Source organism: Triplophysa rosa, linkage group LG23 (assembly GCF_024868665.1).
Source record: "Triplophysa rosa linkage group LG23, Trosa_1v2, whole genome shotgun sequence".
In the NCBI taxonomy this organism is placed as follows: Eukaryota; Metazoa; Chordata; class Actinopteri; order Cypriniformes; family Nemacheilidae; genus Triplophysa; species Triplophysa rosa.
The window spans coordinates 5130886-5149079 of record NC_079912.1 but is presented as its reverse complement, the minus strand read 5'-3'; the positions used below and the strand labels follow the sequence as shown (position 1 = coordinate 5149079).

General features: G+C 38.1%; 1 protein-coding gene across 8 annotated transcripts in view; it reads left to right on the top strand.

Moving 5' to 3' along the window:
• The first annotated feature begins 95 nt into the window (after positions 1 to 95).
• abi1a (abl-interactor 1a) overlaps positions 96 to 18194 on the top strand; it is a 52601-nt gene continuing 34502 nt past the window's right edge. For 3 of the 8 annotated variants that reach the window (XM_057323301.1, XM_057323305.1, XM_057323302.1), the window contains exons 1-2: positions 102 to 321; positions 17419 to 17586. In XM_057323301.1, coding sequence (XP_057179284.1) covers positions 205 to 321; positions 17419 to 17586 — 285 coding nt within the window. In that variant the 5' untranslated portion in view covers positions 102 to 204. Of the gene's footprint in view, positions 322 to 17418; positions 17587 to 18194 lie in introns of all 8 variants that reach the window. The other 5 variants (XM_057323306.1, XM_057323303.1, XM_057323307.1 and 2 more) reach the window with 3 other exon arrangements.

Sequence of the window (18194 nt, the reverse complement as noted above, 5' to 3'; positions counted from 1 at the left end):
GAGAGCTATTCGAACGCATAGCTTGTGCGTCAATCTCGCGGTACTCTGACGTCATGTACCGATCGCTCTGCGCAGTGCCGTATAACGTCCGTTGCGCTGTGGAGAAAGCGAGGCCGCAGGAGGGAGCTGAGCTACGGTGCGCTTCCAGCAGGGCTGAGCTCTCAATCAAAGCGGGAGGAAGGAAGCTCTGCGGAGACATGTAAGATGGCAGAGCTGCAGATGTTACTAGAGGACGAAATCCCAGCCGGTAAACGGGCTCTCGTGGAGAGTTATCAGAACCTTACAAGGGTCGCGGACTACTGTGAAAATAATTATGTCCAGGTAAGCGCGAGCGTGTTTGTGTGTGTGTGTGAAGCGCTGATCGCCAGCATTGCTGTCGGGATCGGACAGGAAATATGGTTGTAAAGAGGAAAAGAAAGAATGAATCGAAACAACCGCTTGGTTTTGAGCCCACAGGCGTCGATCCTTTAAAAGCTTGATCCCATTTAGTGCTTTGTTGATCAGATTTGTGATCGTAGACTGGGGTTATGTCGTTTACATTGAGGGTGTGTCTGGATACTGTTTAACGTGCACGTATAAAGTTAGGAGCATATGTAACAATTTTCTTGACTCAAAGTTTATAAAGGATTGTTTGATCGTTTTTAGTCGTTTCTAAACGTTATCTGTCTAAGTTAACAGATTATAGAGCGCGATTAGACTGGGTGTAATTGGTTCAAGTGTTTGTATATTCTCTTAATTTGACGTGAGGGTTGAATTGATGTGTCATAAGGGAACATCCCAGCTGAGCTAGATACATTTTTCCTTATCACATCAGATCTGCTTTACAAAAGTGCTTTTTGTAAACACATTTGTTTCTTTATAGTTGGAATTTAGAATGAAAAACTCGAAAAGGCTTTGGTTGTTCAAGACTGGTGATGTAAATTTTCAAGAGTATCATTAATCGACTACAAGATCAATGAATTGATTAAAACCACAGCTGTACATCCTATTGTTTTATTTGGAGAAACATACATGACTTAAGCACTTTTGTTTTTAATTAAATTATTTTATTATGTAGTTTTGCAGTTTTTCTGTCATCTGCTTGCAAGATTACTGAAGAACTGAGATAGTTTCTGTCCGGATATATTATGAAATACATTTTAGTGCACTAATCAATGATTTATTGGCCATTTATCACAATGGGTATGGAGTTTTATGTCAAAGAATGTAAACAAACAAAGATCCTCATCGTCTTTTACCACAATACAAAATAGCAGGAAACAAAGAAAGAATAAATGATTGACATCATTTGACAACACACGGTGACAAGCCGGATCATATTTAAAGGGATATTTCATCAAAATATGAAAATTACATCATCATTTACGCACCATCAAGTTGTTCCAACACTGTATAAAATTCTTCGTTTTGTTGAACACAAAAGAAGATATTTTTAAAAATGTGGGAAACTAAACAGCTCTGGAGCACCATTGACTACCATAGTAGTTTTCTTCCCTACTATGGAAGTCAATGGTGTCCCAAATATATTTCTTTGTGTTCAGCAGAACAAAAAAATTGATAAATTGTTGGAACAACTTGAGGGTGAGTAAAGTAAATGATGACAATTTTCATTTTTGGGTGAACTATCCCTTTAACCAGTTTCCCATGATACAAAAAACACCTGTTAGAATTGCAGTAGATTGGGTCAACAAATAAAATATCTCCTGTATTGCCAAGGCCTTCCAGCTTGAAGGCACTCTGGAGGTGTTTATCGACGTCTAATTACATCCTAGAAAAAGTTGTCCGCTGGGTCGCGCAACATCAGATCAAAAAGAGACCTGTCAGGTTTGATGTAAAATGGCAACCAATCCACTTCAAGACTGAGCATGCTGTTGACTCGTTCCGATACTACATCAGCGACCACAGGAGAGATGAGTCAGATGGAAAAGCCATCACAGCATCTACTGTTCATGTTTCAGCTTGACAGTATGGCCTGCAGGCTAACATGTGGCTTTTCCTCCACACTGTGTGTCATGGCTGAAGGTAGCCTGTGAATGTCGGTTTGGCGGCGGTGGTGGTGAAGATGTTGATGATGTAGCAGCAGATGGTGGGAGAGTGGGTCTGTGTAACCAGGACAGCCACTGCCCCACTTTCTCATGTTGGTTGTGTGTGTGTGAAAGAGAGAGAGGCATGTGAAGTATGTAAGGAGTGTTGTGAAGCCGACCGTCTTCTCTGGGGCAGGACGGGTCACACTGCTGTTTCTGGCCTGCATGTGGAAATGTTGATCTTCCTCCGCCTGGATTGAATCATGGATGACATCCAGAGACCTTATATTTTTCCCAGAATGCAGTGGTTTGACTGTTACAAAGGAATTATTTACGTGCTTCCTGCGTCTACGTGACTTGATTTCATTGAAAATTTGCTCTCTTTTCTATCTAATAAAAGTCAATGGAGATCAATAGGGGCTGTCAAGGTTCAAAAAGGACCAACTCATAAAATCATAAAATGAGCTATGTTTCGTAAATTTAAATAAAAAATGTTTGGAATGACATGCGGGCGATAAAATGTTGAATGTGCATTTGGGGTGAGCTATTCCTTTAAGATATTTACATTAAACACATGAGAAAGTGCGTTTTAAATCGCATTGATTTACGTATGCATACATTAATGTTAAGTAGGCCTATGTGGTGTTTAATATGAATGTGGAATTACCTCAGAGCTTCATTTGCATGTTTGGCTGGCAACAGTTTCTGTATGCGAGAAAGCGCACTGCTGTAACCTCTATGGTCAGGTTCAATTCTGACAGAGATGCATTAATGAACTTTGGGCCACCTGGCGTAGTGCTTTGGATCCAAAGGCAAAGAATGCAGTTCACTGCTGTGCATAGGAATGTCAAAGGAGCGAACTTAAACCGGAGGTAACACGCGCAGTTTCTGCCAATCTCGATTAATCTTGATTACCTATAGAGTAGTATTGCATACTTCTTATCTTCGAAGAGTCTTTAGTTTGATCACATTTATAAAAGACAGATACAGCTGTGCGATTATTTCCGAAAACAGGCGAGCTCCTGAAGGCGTGCATGGGGGGAGGAACTACAGCACGAGGACACAATACTTCGTCACATTATCCCTGCATAACTGTGGGCGTTTGGGCGTGCTCTTTCTCTGTGGTTGATGCGTAGGAGTGCTCTTTCATTTCGCTCTCGTGGGTTGACGCGTGGGCGTTCTTTTCCGGGAGAATTGCCCAATGAGGGACTAAGAAAAGTTGTTACGTAACTGAATTTCATGTTCAAAAAATTTCCAGAAACCTGTACGAACCTTGGGGGAGTGTATTGAGCACAGAAATACTACATCATACTCCCAACTCGTTTTTTGACAAGTTGACCTGGTCAAGCATGAGAAGACAGCAGGTTTAACATTGTAAAGAAGTCAGTATGCATGGAATACTGTTGAACCACCCCTTTAATATACAAACAATGAAATACAAGATGGAGGTCTTTGTTTAACTGAAGTATATCTCTTATTGAAACATATGTTTCTTAGTTTTCAAAATTGTCTCCTGGTGTTTGTATCAAAGGCAACTCAATGCCACTTGTTAATAGACTTCAACAAGTGAATCTTAAAATGTTTCATTATAATAGATGTGCAGTGTCAGAAACAAAGCTACAAAAGCTATGAGTGGGATGGTGCAATATGCCAATGTTTGTTACTACCAATATGTACCCTTAATGTACTAAAATGCACTCTTTAGGTGCAAAGGTGTCATTTTTGTACCACCCCAGTGACAGCTTTTGTTCATTTTTTCTGACAGTGTGGCTCTTTGGGGCAAGTGTTGAATCATGCTGCCCACTCGTCCATGGCTTCTCTGGAGGATGTTGGTATTGTGTTGAGGACAATGAGTCTGTTTTCATTGTGATATGAAAGGCCAACATCAGGACTGTAGAACAGACAGTCATTATCAAGCACTGATGATAAGTGTACGACTAGTTGACTCAAGACGTTTTGGGTATTTGTTCAGATGGTTTTCATATAGCAGACACTTTTGATTTAAAGTGTATCCAAGCTATACATGTTATCAGTGTTCTCTATGAATCAAACACAATGCTTTACTAACTGAGCTACATGAAGACCACCAATGCCCACTGAACGGGTAAGCTATATTTACAATATCCAGTTAGCTCATGCAGAAGTCACCACCACCAGGCTATTGTGTGTTGTGGGTGCTTGGCAAAGCAATGCTATGCAGTTGCTGCAGTGTTCTGAATGTTTGCTAGATTGTTATAGCCGGATTCTTGGGTGCTGCCAGGGTGAAAGAGCTCGCTCTCATGTCTCATATATTCTGGTTCACGTACGAACTTGAAGTATGAGTAGTCCAAAGACCGCAAAAAAGATCTAAAGAATATTAATGCACTTTTAGGTGAGTGTTTAACCACCAAAGCAGTGACCTGTCTGCACGCAGAATGGTCAATGACTTGTTGAAGCTCCTTTAGGACTTGTTTTTAAATGCTTTTTTTTAGGGCTGTTCAACGATCAATCACGATTATTTGCATCCAGAATAAAAGTTTGTGTTTACATAATATAAGTCTGTGTACTTTGCATACGGGCATGTATTTATAAATACAAAATAAATATGCACACTGCACAAACATATATTATGTAAACACAAACTATTATTATGCATGCGATTAATTGCGATTAATCGTTTAACAATCATCGATACTTCTAAGACTGACCCGAGTTTCCTCTTTTTGTCTTTCAAATTTAAATCACTTTGTTGAAAACTAGGCCTAGATCACATGTATCAAAACTTTCTGATCTTGCCGTTTGTCCTGTGGCCCTCATAGGTGTGGCTTGTTTCTCTTTGTGTGAGTCAGTGAACCTGGATAAGGGTGGTGCCACTCAGCACAGATTGTCGTATCATGAGCTCAGTCCTTCTGCAGTGGCTTTTATTTTTGCAGGGCTTAGAGAGCTATTTTTAATTCACACTTTAATATCTTCATTAGATTTATAACTAGTTAGCAGTCCAGATCAGGCCTCTGTTTACTATTTGATTTGGTGCAACATGAGAATTTTGTATGCAGCTTATGTTTTTAAATAGTTGTCAAGTTTAGTCAAGTGTTTTAATATGACTGTGTGCACAGCATGCTGGGATATGTTTAAATTGTGCCTCTGAGAGATGTGGAAACACCCCCGGTCACCCACTCAGATTAGGAATGGGCGATATTATATCGTTTGCGATATACCGGTAGAAATTCCCCACACGATAGGAATTAGTCTTCCCGCGATATAAACGATAAATTCTAGTTGATGACGTATTTCTTTGTGAGACCCATTCACAGCTCATATGTGAAGCTAAAACGGGTATAGAAAGAGTTTGCACTAAAAGACGAGCTCTAAATCTCATTTAGGTTGGCACTGTAGATGCATCTGAGTTAATGTTTAGTTTCACTTTCGTTTTATTTAATTCGTTTAAGTATTCGTTGATAGTCATAATACGTTACACCACAACATTTAGTTTGGCCAAAAGTATTTATTTAAACATTCGTTATATGTTATGCGCGCGTGCGCAAATAGTTTAATATGATTTCTTGCCTGTTATATACAGGATGAACGGAGCGTCCCGTGCGCAGCTCGCGCCCACATGTGCTTTCATAGCGACACAGCACGCACAGCACTGCTGCCTGTTTACATACAGTACAAATGCGAGTTTGTATTACGTTATTTTAAATACGTTTATGAGAGTATAAAAGCATGGATTATTTAATTAGATTTATTTTATCTGCATTTTTCTGTTCTCTTTCTGTAGCGCGAGTCATAGACCGATTCAGTGTATGTTGCTGTGAGAAGAGAAGGTTCACACAGTTCAAGAGAGAGTGATTGACAGCGTGATGCGATCGATCGTTTCCGCCCAACAATAGAATATATACAGTTTTAGGTATGACATGATGTGTTTATTGAGTTTTAGTTAATTAAATTTTTCTTTAATACAACCTTTTGAAGTCGAATCTCACTATTATATTTTATATTTACAAAAATACTGTAGGTATATTTTAGGAGCTGTTTGATTTGGGTGAAGTTTTATTTTTTGATAATATTTGTTTTTCTGAGGGTCTAGACTACATGCAGCTACTATCACTTGACGCAAAAAACAGCGGTGGATGGCGTTATGGACATATCGTCATTTTTATCGTTATCGCAAGAAATACCAGGAATTATCATGATAGAGTTTTAGGGCCATATCGCCCATCCCTAACTCAGATGTTTAACACACTTGAGGTAAGAGACTGTGAGAGACGGTGCTTTACCGTCGCCAGCTCAGATCTGACTAACATATGTCATGGAAAGCGGCGTTAACACGGCTCATGCCACTGCCTACCTAGATTACACCAGAAGACCATAATCCTTTTCCTGTTGGCATCCATGTCCAAATCCACACAAATACTCATGATTTGTCTCAGTGGAGGTCTTCAGCGGACCTTTCACCTGGGCAGGGTCGCAAAACAAAGCTAGACTCCCTTCCTGTGATCAAGCCACTACCCAGTGGCTAAAACAGATTACAGAGTCATCAGATCCCTGTAATTACAAGCCTACTCCTTTACCCTTCACTTCCATCTGTTCTGATGCCTGACAGACACTTTTAACTCTTTAAACTGTTACTAAATACAAAGTCCGTCATCGATCAAATACTTCATGAAGATGTGCCCGGTTTGACAGTAATGATATCAAATAGCATCGGTTTGTTGAGTATGACATGCAGGTTTCACTATGCAACAAATTATATTTGAGAGAAATGGCAGAGGAGGCAATTATCAGTGAATAATGACCTTCATGTAGCTCTGTTTTTCTCACAACAGCTGTTGTATTCTTTCAGAAAGCTTAGGGTTATCTTAAAGTTAACGACTTAAAAGGAACAACATAATATTAGGAACAGTGGTGATATTCTTTCTATTAAAAATAGTATTAACTTTCCATTGAAAAACATACATATAGTAGACAAATGATATAACATAGCAGACAGTATTTACATTTGAGTAAATCTTTGGAAATGGGATGCCTTTAAAATCATGAACAATAGACTGTGACTGTGATGATGTGTCGTATATCTTTAACTCTTCCTGTTGGGATATCGGAGCAGTGGGGCATCTTTACAAGAGTTATGCAGAGTTAATAAGGGACATTCCAAACATGTTTCCCTCCTGCGTGGAGTGCGTTTCCCCAGGATATGTATTAGAGTAAAGTACGCTGAGCTGTCAACAGTACAGGAAACCCAAACAAACCCCAGCATTCTGTTTTCAACGAGGAGAGTGTTTTGACATGCTCTTCAGCATGGAGATGAATTCAGTGCACACTATTATTTTTTTCTGTGACGTTCACCAGATGAATTTGACTTTATGGCCCAAAAGAAACCAATATTATACAGGTACATGCAACTTAAAGAAAAACTTAATCCAAAAATGAGAATTCTGTCATCATTTACTCACCTTCGAGTTGTTCCAAATCTGTATAAATGACTTTGTTCTGATGAACACAGAGAAAGATATTTGGAAGAATGCTTATAACCAGACAGATTTTGCCCCCCATTGACTCCCATAGTAGGAAAAAACAATGGCACTCAAAAGTGCCCCAGAACTGTTTGCTGTCCTACATTCTTCAAAATGTCTTATTTTGTGTTCAACTCAACAAAAAAATGATAAAGTATTTTTTCCTACTATGAGAGTCAATGGAGGGCAAAATCTTATTGGTTATAAGCATTCTTCCAAATATATTTCTCTGTGTTCATCAGAACAAAGGCATTTATACAGATTTGGAACAACTCGAAGGTGAATAAATGATGACAGAATTTTCATTTTTGGGTGAAGTATCCCTTTAATGTGCCAGGATGCTTGCCGATTTGTCTAAGAAAGTAGGCTACTGCTCCAGATTTGATCTATAACAAAAGTGTCCCTTCCTGTGATCTTCTGCATCCCTCCAATGTTCAGGGTGGAGCGTCCCTCCTGACTCTATAATGCTTCTCTTGGGAGGAAACGTGGGCTTTTCCTTCCTGCACACTCCCACCTACCTTATGTCTCTTTTCAGACATCTAAGATATAGTATTTAGTGTTAAAATAAGTTTTTTTTTGAGCAGCATACGTTTTATTCAGTTACCACAGAAAAAAAATTGATTTGTCCCTCACCTTGAAAATGTTTAAACATTGCAAGGTTACATTGGTATAACAGTAGAATATACCCCCTCCCAAAAAAACATAATATGTTGCAATGAATTCAATTTTATGAGACTTGTGTAATAAAATTTTGTTGTAACATTGTGTAAATCTTTGTCCAAGCTGTAACTATTACTTTGTGTGCGAGAATACTAAAATTAAACGTGATGTATGAAATGTGATCAATTAAACATGTACATGAAACAAACTCCACCCACAAGACATAACCAGACAAATTTATCTTTATTGAATACTTTCTCTTATGAAAAAATGTATCGCCATCAAACATCGGAGCTCCAGAACTTTTATTTGTGTAGCTGTAACAAGTTTCTCTCCTCCACCCTCCCTTATCTCAGGGCATTGTGACTCTGACCATAAAGGAGATAAGACAGAGATTGATAACCGTTGTCTTCTGAGAAACTCACCCTTCTTGCTTTGTGGGTTTTTGGAGATCTGAAGACACTGTTGTTGTTCTTGTTTGAAATGTCCTTCAGATAAACCTCGATGGGCTGGTGTGAGGTCTGTGTGGAAATGATGCATTGTGCTTCAAATGTTAACAATGAGAGAAATACAACAGCTGGATCAGAATAACAATGGCTCAGACGTTCCTTACACACTTTTGCTTTTACAGCCTCTACAGTTGTGTTTGGATGTTGTTTTATATGGGATTACTTTTGTGTCAATAAAAATGAACGCAAACTTAAATAAACGAACAAAAATATACAATGAGAAAGAAAAAAAACACTTTGATAATGAAAACAATAAACTCAATTGCAAGAATGTGACATGACAGAGAGGCAAACGTAAACTTGAGAAGCGTAAACGAAAACTCGAAAAGCGCAAATGAAAAATCTAGCAGTGAATTCAAAACTATTATTTGCAAAAACGAAACTTAGAAAATTGTTAAGAAAAATAGCAGTTTATTTGAAAATCATGTCACATTCTTGCAATTGAGTTTGTTTTGTTATCAAAGTGTTTTCTCATTGTATATTTTTGTTAGTTTTTTAAAGGTACAGAGCGGGATGTTTTGTATGATCTATTAACAGAAATGCAATATAACATACAAAATTGTGTCTTTAGATGTGTATAAAAACCTTACGTAATGAAAAGTTATGTTTTTATTACCTTAGAATAAACCAGTTGTATCTACATAGGGAGCGGGCCTATCTACATGGAATTTGTTATGTTGCGCAGCCATGTTTTGTACAGTAAGCTCTAACGGACAAACAGCTCTACAGAGCGCGTTTCGTATATGTTGGTCTTCGTATGTGTTTTTAGACGCAGCTTGCGTCATCACTGAGTTGAAGACGCACAAAGTAGTAAGTCGTAGTAAGGAGAGAAGGAGTAGTCGTCGTCTAGCTGAAGCAATTGATTGTTCTGTCTTAGAAGTTTTGATAAAATGGAGGACCATGCGTATTGTGCACAAGAGCCGACAGAGCGTGAATCTCCGTCGTCAAAGAAGCGCAAACGTGATGCTGCCAGACAAATTAGAGACAAACGGCGGCATAAATCCAGGATAAACATCGGTGTATCTATTACCAGATGGAAGGCACTGTTGAAAGACAAATGTTTTCAAGGCAACGCCGAAGTTGCCTGTTTTCTGCTAGACTGGTAAGATAATTCAACATTTTCAATGTTTCCACTTTTTCAATGTTTACCAAACAACTGTTTTGTTGAAACGGTAACGTTAGCATTTTATACAAATGGCCATATAACCTCCGAATAATAATGTTTTTCCGTCCCTGCGGTACGTACTCCGGTTGTTCCTGACTTTAAAGAGGGGGAGACAAACGTCTACTAACTTACACCTAACTGCCTATGTCGCTGTCAGATCAAACGCTTTGAACAGCGTTGCTATTTAAGATTAGCTAACTTTAGTTACTTCACTACTCTCAGCGTGTACTAGATAGCACGCAAGAAATATATCTAATTATAAAATTGTAACAGTAACTTTCGCAATAGAATACATGTTAAATGATTAATTATGTTAATATATTGCCTTACCTGCTTGTATCACTGCTATCCGCTGTCTCAGTAGACGACATCTTTTTTTTACTGTTGCGGCCACCGTCGTAATTCGAAAGGGAGGGGTGGGCAAATGACTCAGAGATTTGTTGCAAAACTATAATACAACGCTAGTGGCTGCTGATTTTCAAGAACTGCGCCTTTAAGTTTGCGTTCATTTTTATTGACACAAAAGTAATCCCATAGTTTTACTGACTAAACAAAATTGAGGAGTAACATGACCATCTTTAGTTCACTAAACAGTCTACTAAACTAAACAGTTACTTTCTTGAATGTTCACGTTATTTTTCTTAGTTAAAGCCTGTTTGGTTTTGTCATTAAGAATGAGAGATAAATATCTTTCAATTTCAACATGCTCAACAAAATCAACAGAACAGCATAACTGCAGTAAATGTCTGTGGGTGTGTGTGGACCTTATAATCTGTGTAAAAAAATATGAGATTACACCACACCTTAATGACAAATGTAGTCTATACACACATTTAGGTCTTCATCATTTTTGCTATTTGTGTTGTGTTTTGTTTGACTTCCACAAATCTTTGTGCAGGCAGGGTGGACACAGATTTACAAAATCATTCTCCAGGGAAAACATTTTTCAGAAAGATTGAGGGATGAGCATCTCTTGTGTGACATTACCCATCTCTGTTGCCAAGCTTGTGCTGAAGCAGACTGCTTTTTTGACAGACTTTCAGTGAAACTTCAGTAAAATAATATTATTTCACATCTTCATTACATAATTTGCAGTGGGAAATGGTTGTAGAGCTGTGGTTCCCATGTGTAAATTACTTTTCGAGCATGTTGATGTGTTTAATTCCGGCGGTGGTTGTGGTTCTCTGGAGGATTGGGTGGTCATTTTTTTCAGGTTATTCTATATAAAATCTGGGGCCGCTTGCACCAGCCATGCATGCAGAAGTAGTATTTTGGTAGTTGACAAATAATTTGCACTTTTTTATGTCATGACAGCTAACATTTTAAAAACAAGGTGTTAATAATGTATTATTTTATATTATTGAAATCTATAATATAAAATAGCATAAGAAAAAATTATCTTCCTTGTTAGTTTTTTAGTTTTTGTAGACCTTTTTATTGTTTTGTACTGTTGTATGAGGTCTACTTATGACGTTCACGTGGTTTTTACATTCAAAAACTTCAAAATCATTAAATATTAATCATTAAATAATAGGCTATTTTCTACCCCGGTTTTGAGGCCGGCTCGACAAACGCTCAGTTTTAATGGGCGGGACGCATGAAAGACTTGGAAGTAAACAGCCACTGCTATGATTGGATAGCAGTTTGCATAGTAACTTAGTAACTTAGTTGGAGCCTTCTGTGAATTTGGTTAGAGATGTAATGTAACAAATTATCAGGGCATATCAAGCGATCTCTAACAAAGCAATAATGACGCATAGTACAAAAATGTTTTACTCACATAAGATTGCTGCGCCATTCCTGTCGGATCCAATATTGACGGCACAGCACTGCTTTTTAATTTTAGTCTCTCTGCAAATCCAGAGTCGACCTGTGCCTTGTTCACAAAGGAATCTGCGGTGAAATGAAGGTGTTTTAACCACGTGAGCTGGAACGTCTTTAAAAATAAACTTCAACCACGCATTACTAATGTCGGAATCCGAAGGAAGGTTATGCAGCTACTGTGTTCTTCCACAACCAGGCACTGCACAATATTCTGTGATCTTTAACGGCATGTTTATTGCTTGCTTGCTCTATCTGGTTCCAGTGGGCGGGGCTAGAGAAGTAGTCGTTGATATTCTTCTGTGGAGGCGGTGTTCAACCTATCTATGATAGATAGGTGCATTCCAGGACCTGGCGTTCGCTGGGCCTGGTGTCAATAAAATTTGTAATTTCAGTAACAAGGGCGTTTTCAGTTCTGACACTTACAGGATGTTTGCTTGAATATGATTTCCTCTCATATAGAAAAAGCTCAGGTTAAAATTGATGTCTTAATTCATGACACCTTTAAGTTCTTGTGTATGTATTATTTATCGCTTAAAATACTATTTCGGTAACACTTTATTTTACAGTCCTGTTTCCCATGTACTGTGTACTTATTATAGTAAATAAGTATCATAACTGTGAAATAATTAGGTACTAAACCTGAACCTACCCCTTAACCTAACCTTATCCCATGTAGTTACTTTAAATTACCCAGTACTTTCTTAGATAAGTACACTGTAAGTACATGTACTGTAAAATAAAGTGCAACCACTATTTCTTTTATTTCAGATTAATCGTATATTATATTATAATGTAAATCACATTGATTACTGTTGACAGTAATGCACAACAAAAAACTATGCATACGTGTAGGGCTGCAGCTATCGATTCTTTTACTAATCGAGTATTCTACTGATTTTCCATCGATTAATCGGGTATTCGGATAATAAGTACTTTTTCTTTATTAAAAAGCAATACTAAATATACAAGAGAAAATAAGACAGGTCTCTTAAAATGAGTAAAACAACTAATTTGTTTCCTTTTTAGAACAATTAGTTTTTATTGCTGAAATAGCATACATTAATATCTGTGAAAACTAAACCCATTTAGTACATTCCATTGCCATATTAAATTCAAAATGCAATATAATACAAATATATAAATAAGAAACATGAATAAAAATGGAAATAATAATTTCAAACAATAGCCTATGACTTTTATTTTGGCAGGTTGTCAGAAGACGCTTATTTTTTAGTATGTCTGTTTCTTCACTCAAACAATAACATGTTTGTGAAATAAACTCTCAGCGCAACTCTGGAGGTGAAGTTCATGTCCTCATTCAGCGCAGACGCAGACAAATTCATGAGCATCACGCGTGTAGCACGTTAAACTGTGCAGTTCATTCACTCAGACACGCAGACCAGACAGATGAAATGTGTAAATAACAGGATTCGGTGTCCACTAGTCCGCATCTAGTTTGATGGACTCAATGCAGCCGGAAAACAAGTTTCACTCGTAAAATAGACTAAAACCAAGTCAAATATCAGTTCACCATTTCAATAAGCTATTAGGGCTGTGACGGTGGCAGTTTTTTACCACCGCGGTGGTAATAGACAAATCGACCGCGGTGGTGCGGTGGTTGAGAAATATATATTATTTATATAAATAATATTTATATTATTATATTTGCGTGTAGCAACCACATGACGAGTGGAAGAGAAATATAGACCTTATTTAAATACTTGAAATTGTTAAATAATTGAAATATGATATCTGAAATAAATGAGGATGAAACATCCGTCAATGTTTAACGCGCAAATCCATCAGTGAAACGGCACACTACAGCATATAAAACATTTAAATAAACATCAGTAAATAATGAAAACTTAAATGATATAAGAAAGCTAAATACTAAATAAAAAAGCTCTTGTTGCAGTAACTTCAGTCAGTGGCGTATTAACCCTTACAGTCCTTAACAATTCCATTTGAAACAAACTGTTTAAACCTACATTGGCTTTCCTATTCAGATTGCCATAAAAACTTTACTTTTTCCGACTCGTTGATGTGAAACTTACTTGTTGACATTGTCCAGATTAAAATGTGTACCGCTGCACTAAATGCGCGTTCAGAAGATGTGCACAGGAGCGCAAATGAAGAGATGTCTCTCCGCAACCGCGGCAAAACCTGCGCGTGCTCCGACACTAAGCAAGCGGGTCATAGTAGCCAGTTTTGATTTTACGTATCTGTTCATTTCACAACAAGATCAATTGCAGAAGCCGCAGAATAACCTGGGTTTTGCCGTGCACGCCCGCGCTCGAACGCACCAACGGAAACGTATGCCAATAATTTCTGTTAATTTAAAATCTTTTAAATAAAACCATCCACAACTGAAAGGCTACAACTAGCAATCGTTATCGCAACTCTCATATTTATTACACCTATATTTGTCAGAGTGACGTGCACTACCGCCGGTGGCAGTTCGCCACCGTCATGGCACTTTACCATCGCGGTGGTGCGGTTGTTACGGCTATCAGTTATTTATCAGCATGAGAAATACGTGTGAGCGTGTGAACAGACTAAAATGCGTGTGTCTCATGGTGAATGCATGAGACTTGAGAGCCCTGTAACATGAATAGAGTTTAGCGGGCTGTGCGTCAGTAATAACGGTCCGTGGGGAAACGCAGTGCTCCGTGTGTACTGTAGTTAAATGGATTAAACGAGGCTTCGAGGCAATAAAAATTGCCTCGATGATTTTTTGTATTCGAATAACTCGAGTTACTCGAGGAATCGTTTCAGCCCTACATACGTGGAAAATGTGTTATTTTAGTGATCAAGTGTATACAACGCACAAATAGAATAGCAGTCCAGAAACACGGTCCCTGGTTTTGCTGCAGGTGCATCGATGATGTTTTATCTGCATGTATTTTGAGCTCAGTTTTACAGCCCCAGGAACTTCTGCATGTGTAATGGTTTACCACATTGAGATCAGGGTTTACCACAGAGGTAGGCCAGAAGCAGAACTGAGAGAATACCACTGCTAAGAGTTGAGTTTCGGTTAGATATGGTTGTGGTTTTAGCAGTTCTGTTTTGTATAAGAACAATTTTGCAGTAGATGTTATTCTGATATACACCTGTATTGTCATACGTGCACAATAAAGGCAAAACGATCATCTGCCCAGGGTATTTACAGACATTTCGCAACTGTGTTGTGTAAGATAACACGTAGCCATTCTTGTAACAATCGGCTCGATGTTTGGTACACATTACAGTTTGTTCAGCCAAGAAACGCCCGCTTACTAGACTATAAGCAACAGATTAACAGATGTATAAATCAATTTTGGACAGAGTTAAAGTGATAGTTCACTCAAAAATAAAAATGCTGTCATTTCAACCCTGTATGACTTTTTTTCTTCCGTAGAACACAAAAGAAGATATTTTGAAGAATGTTGTTAACTGGCCCCCATTCACTTGCATTGGTTTTGTGTCCATACTAGGGATGCACCGATACCATTTTTAAAGACCGAGAACGAGTACCGATATTTTTTTCTGGTACTCGCCGATACTGGTGCCTGTACTGATGCCTGTACCTTTTTGCAACACAGTGAGACCAATAAAAATAGAATAGCTTCATAATTACAAACAACTTCACCGGCTTAAACACACAAAACTTATTATGTGCTTTTCACAAACTTTCAAAGCAAATTTCACAACAAATTTCAGTCAGTTCTGTCTGTGGGTGTAACGGTTCTCAGTAAAAAATTGAACAGTTCTCCACCAATGGCCGCGGCTCATCTTAAATCTGACGACACATTTATAATGTGGTTTGTTAAAAATTGTAATGCGTAAAACAGACAAAGTTCAGCTAATGTATGTTTGTTGATGGATACACATTTAATACCTGCAATCAAATAACGTAGACAAATTTCAATAGGATTGACGTATGTTGTACAGTCATTTATGCTTTCATCACCCGGGTGCTGTGAGCGCGCGAGTGCAGGTGAGACCTGAACAGCACATGTTGCTGTTTAAACTACACTCATTCAAGCCTTGCCAATTTGAACATTTAAGTGCAAGATGATGCAGAAGAAAACTCGCTTGAGCGCTGTGAGAATATCCGAAGCACGCACAAGGAAAGCTGAGTCTCAGACATGGCGCAAATATTGAGTTGTCTTTGAAGTCTTGCGCTTGAATGGACAAATTCACACACGAAGTAGGTCAACACGCACTCAGGGACATTTATGTTGAATATATTTTGCCGCTATATCCTCTAATATCTTGATTTAGTGCCAAATGCTCTTCATTTTAACCCTTTCCGCTCCGTGAGTGCTGCTTCTCCCGCCAAAGACATGTCGCATATAAAGACCTGCAGACACCAAGAGCAGGTAAATAAATGGACACGTTTTCTGTAACGCTTAAGTAAACAAAAATGCAGCAGTAATAAAGTATTTTTTAGCTGTCAGTCAGTTTACTGTTTGCTATATAGGTTTGTGACAGATTATAAAACATAACGTCTTGTATCTACATATAGCATTTATGATATTAATAGCATAAATAATCAGCACGTTAAGAGCATTTCATTGTGAATCATGTTTTAATTGGAAAGAATATTTAGAATCAGTTCTAGAATGGCATGGAAAGGCTGTTAGTAACTTTGTAAGTACTCCTGCTCATGATATATTTATTTCAGTTGTTACAGTTTGTTGTCAGTAGTTTTTTTAAATATTAAAATAGACCACTGGGACTTCGCTTCAGCACCAGAGCCTACAACACATTCTCTCAGTTACCAGACCTTCTGTGTTTCATACAGACTGTGGCTATCAGAATATAAAGTAAATGGCCTGATAAAACATTAGATTGATTGATTTAACATTATTTATTAAAAAAGTATTGTCCGGACCTCTGCCGCAAAAAAATATAGAGACCGCAGCCCCCCTCCCCAAAGCCGTAAATCTAGGGGAAACACAGCTCACCCTAATGCCATCCTGGGCGATGACTTCATTTCTTCGAATAAGATTGGAGTAATATTAAATAATATGAATACTATGTAAAGTGACCTGCAAGTTTTAGGTTTTAAACAGAGATCGTGATAGAAAGGCACACGTGATGGATTTTAGCTATATTGTGACCATGTAAATTTGAAAGTAAATTTGCTATTAGATTATTAATGATAATCTTAAAACTATAATTTACCTTATTAATAAGTTTATTTATTTTTCTTTAGCCTTGTTGTGCAAGCACTGTCGAGCTTGTGCAGAGGCAGCAGCTTTTGCCAGAGGGGAACTGTAATCCCCTGGTTGGGCCTGCGTTCTCCTGAGGTTTTTTTCTAAATTGGAGTTTTGGGTTCCTCGCCACCATTTGCATACAGTTTTGCACTATTTGCCAGGCCGGGGGGGCTGCTTAAGAATTTTCAAGTGTTACTTAATTAATATTGCATATAGGAATTTATAGTCTGTTTAATATTTGACCTGTGTTTCTCTCTCCTTTATCTTAAATGTGTGCTTTCACTGTGCGTGCGTGTCTGTGTGTGTTCGCGTGCTTGTCTGTGTGTGCGCGTGCTTGTCTGTGTGTGTGCCTATGTCGGTATGTCTGTCTTCTGTGTTTTCACCTTTTTCTTGTTTTTACAGGTATAACTTTAATTGTTTTGCTTATAGTCAATATGTCTCATGTACAGCTGCTTTGTAACAATGAAAATTGTAAAAAGCGCTATATAAATAAAGTTGAGTTTAGTTGAAAGTGTTTTATTTCTTCTTCTCCATCTGTAGGCACAGGATAAAAGGAAAGCCTTGGAGGAGACCAAAGCGTACACCACTCAGTCTCTGGCGAGTGTGGCCTATCAGATCAATGCCTTAGCCAACAATGTCCTGCAGTTGCTGGATATTCAGGCGTCACAGCTGCGCAGGATGGAGTCCTCCATAAACCACATATCTCAGGTCAGATACATGGGTTTCTTTTCTTTTTTAAACGCTCTCAGTCTCATTTACTTTGCTTTTTCCTGGTCTGTCTAGAGTTTTCATAACATATCTACATGACTTCCTTAAGAGATGTCCCTATGTCATTAAATGTGTCCGTCTCTCGCTGTTCATGTTTTTAGTTCTCTTATTCCAGCTCTTGTCTCTATATTTAACTCTGCCATCATGGAGATGAAAAACTCTCCTACGGAGTTCTTGTGTAAGCCTCAGCCCACCTCCATATGGTGCCGTTGAAGTCATTAAAAGCTTCCATCAAGTTTTCCAGAAATAGGTGGTGTGTGGTATGACTGTTATATTCTGCTGTGTTTATTTCTAAGTAATTTATCCAACAATAGATTATGATATGGAAAACCTTTTTCAAAAAAAGCTGGTTATATTGTGCATTTATATATATTTTTGAGATGCACCGATATATCAGACAATAATCGTTATCGGTTGATACATTTTTCGGCTATCAGCTGTTAAAAACAACGGATGATCAGTGCCGATGTATCCTGTCAATCAAAAGAGGACAAGAAAATGCAGTGAATTTGTGCTCTGTATATAGAAAATGTTGAGACACATCACCA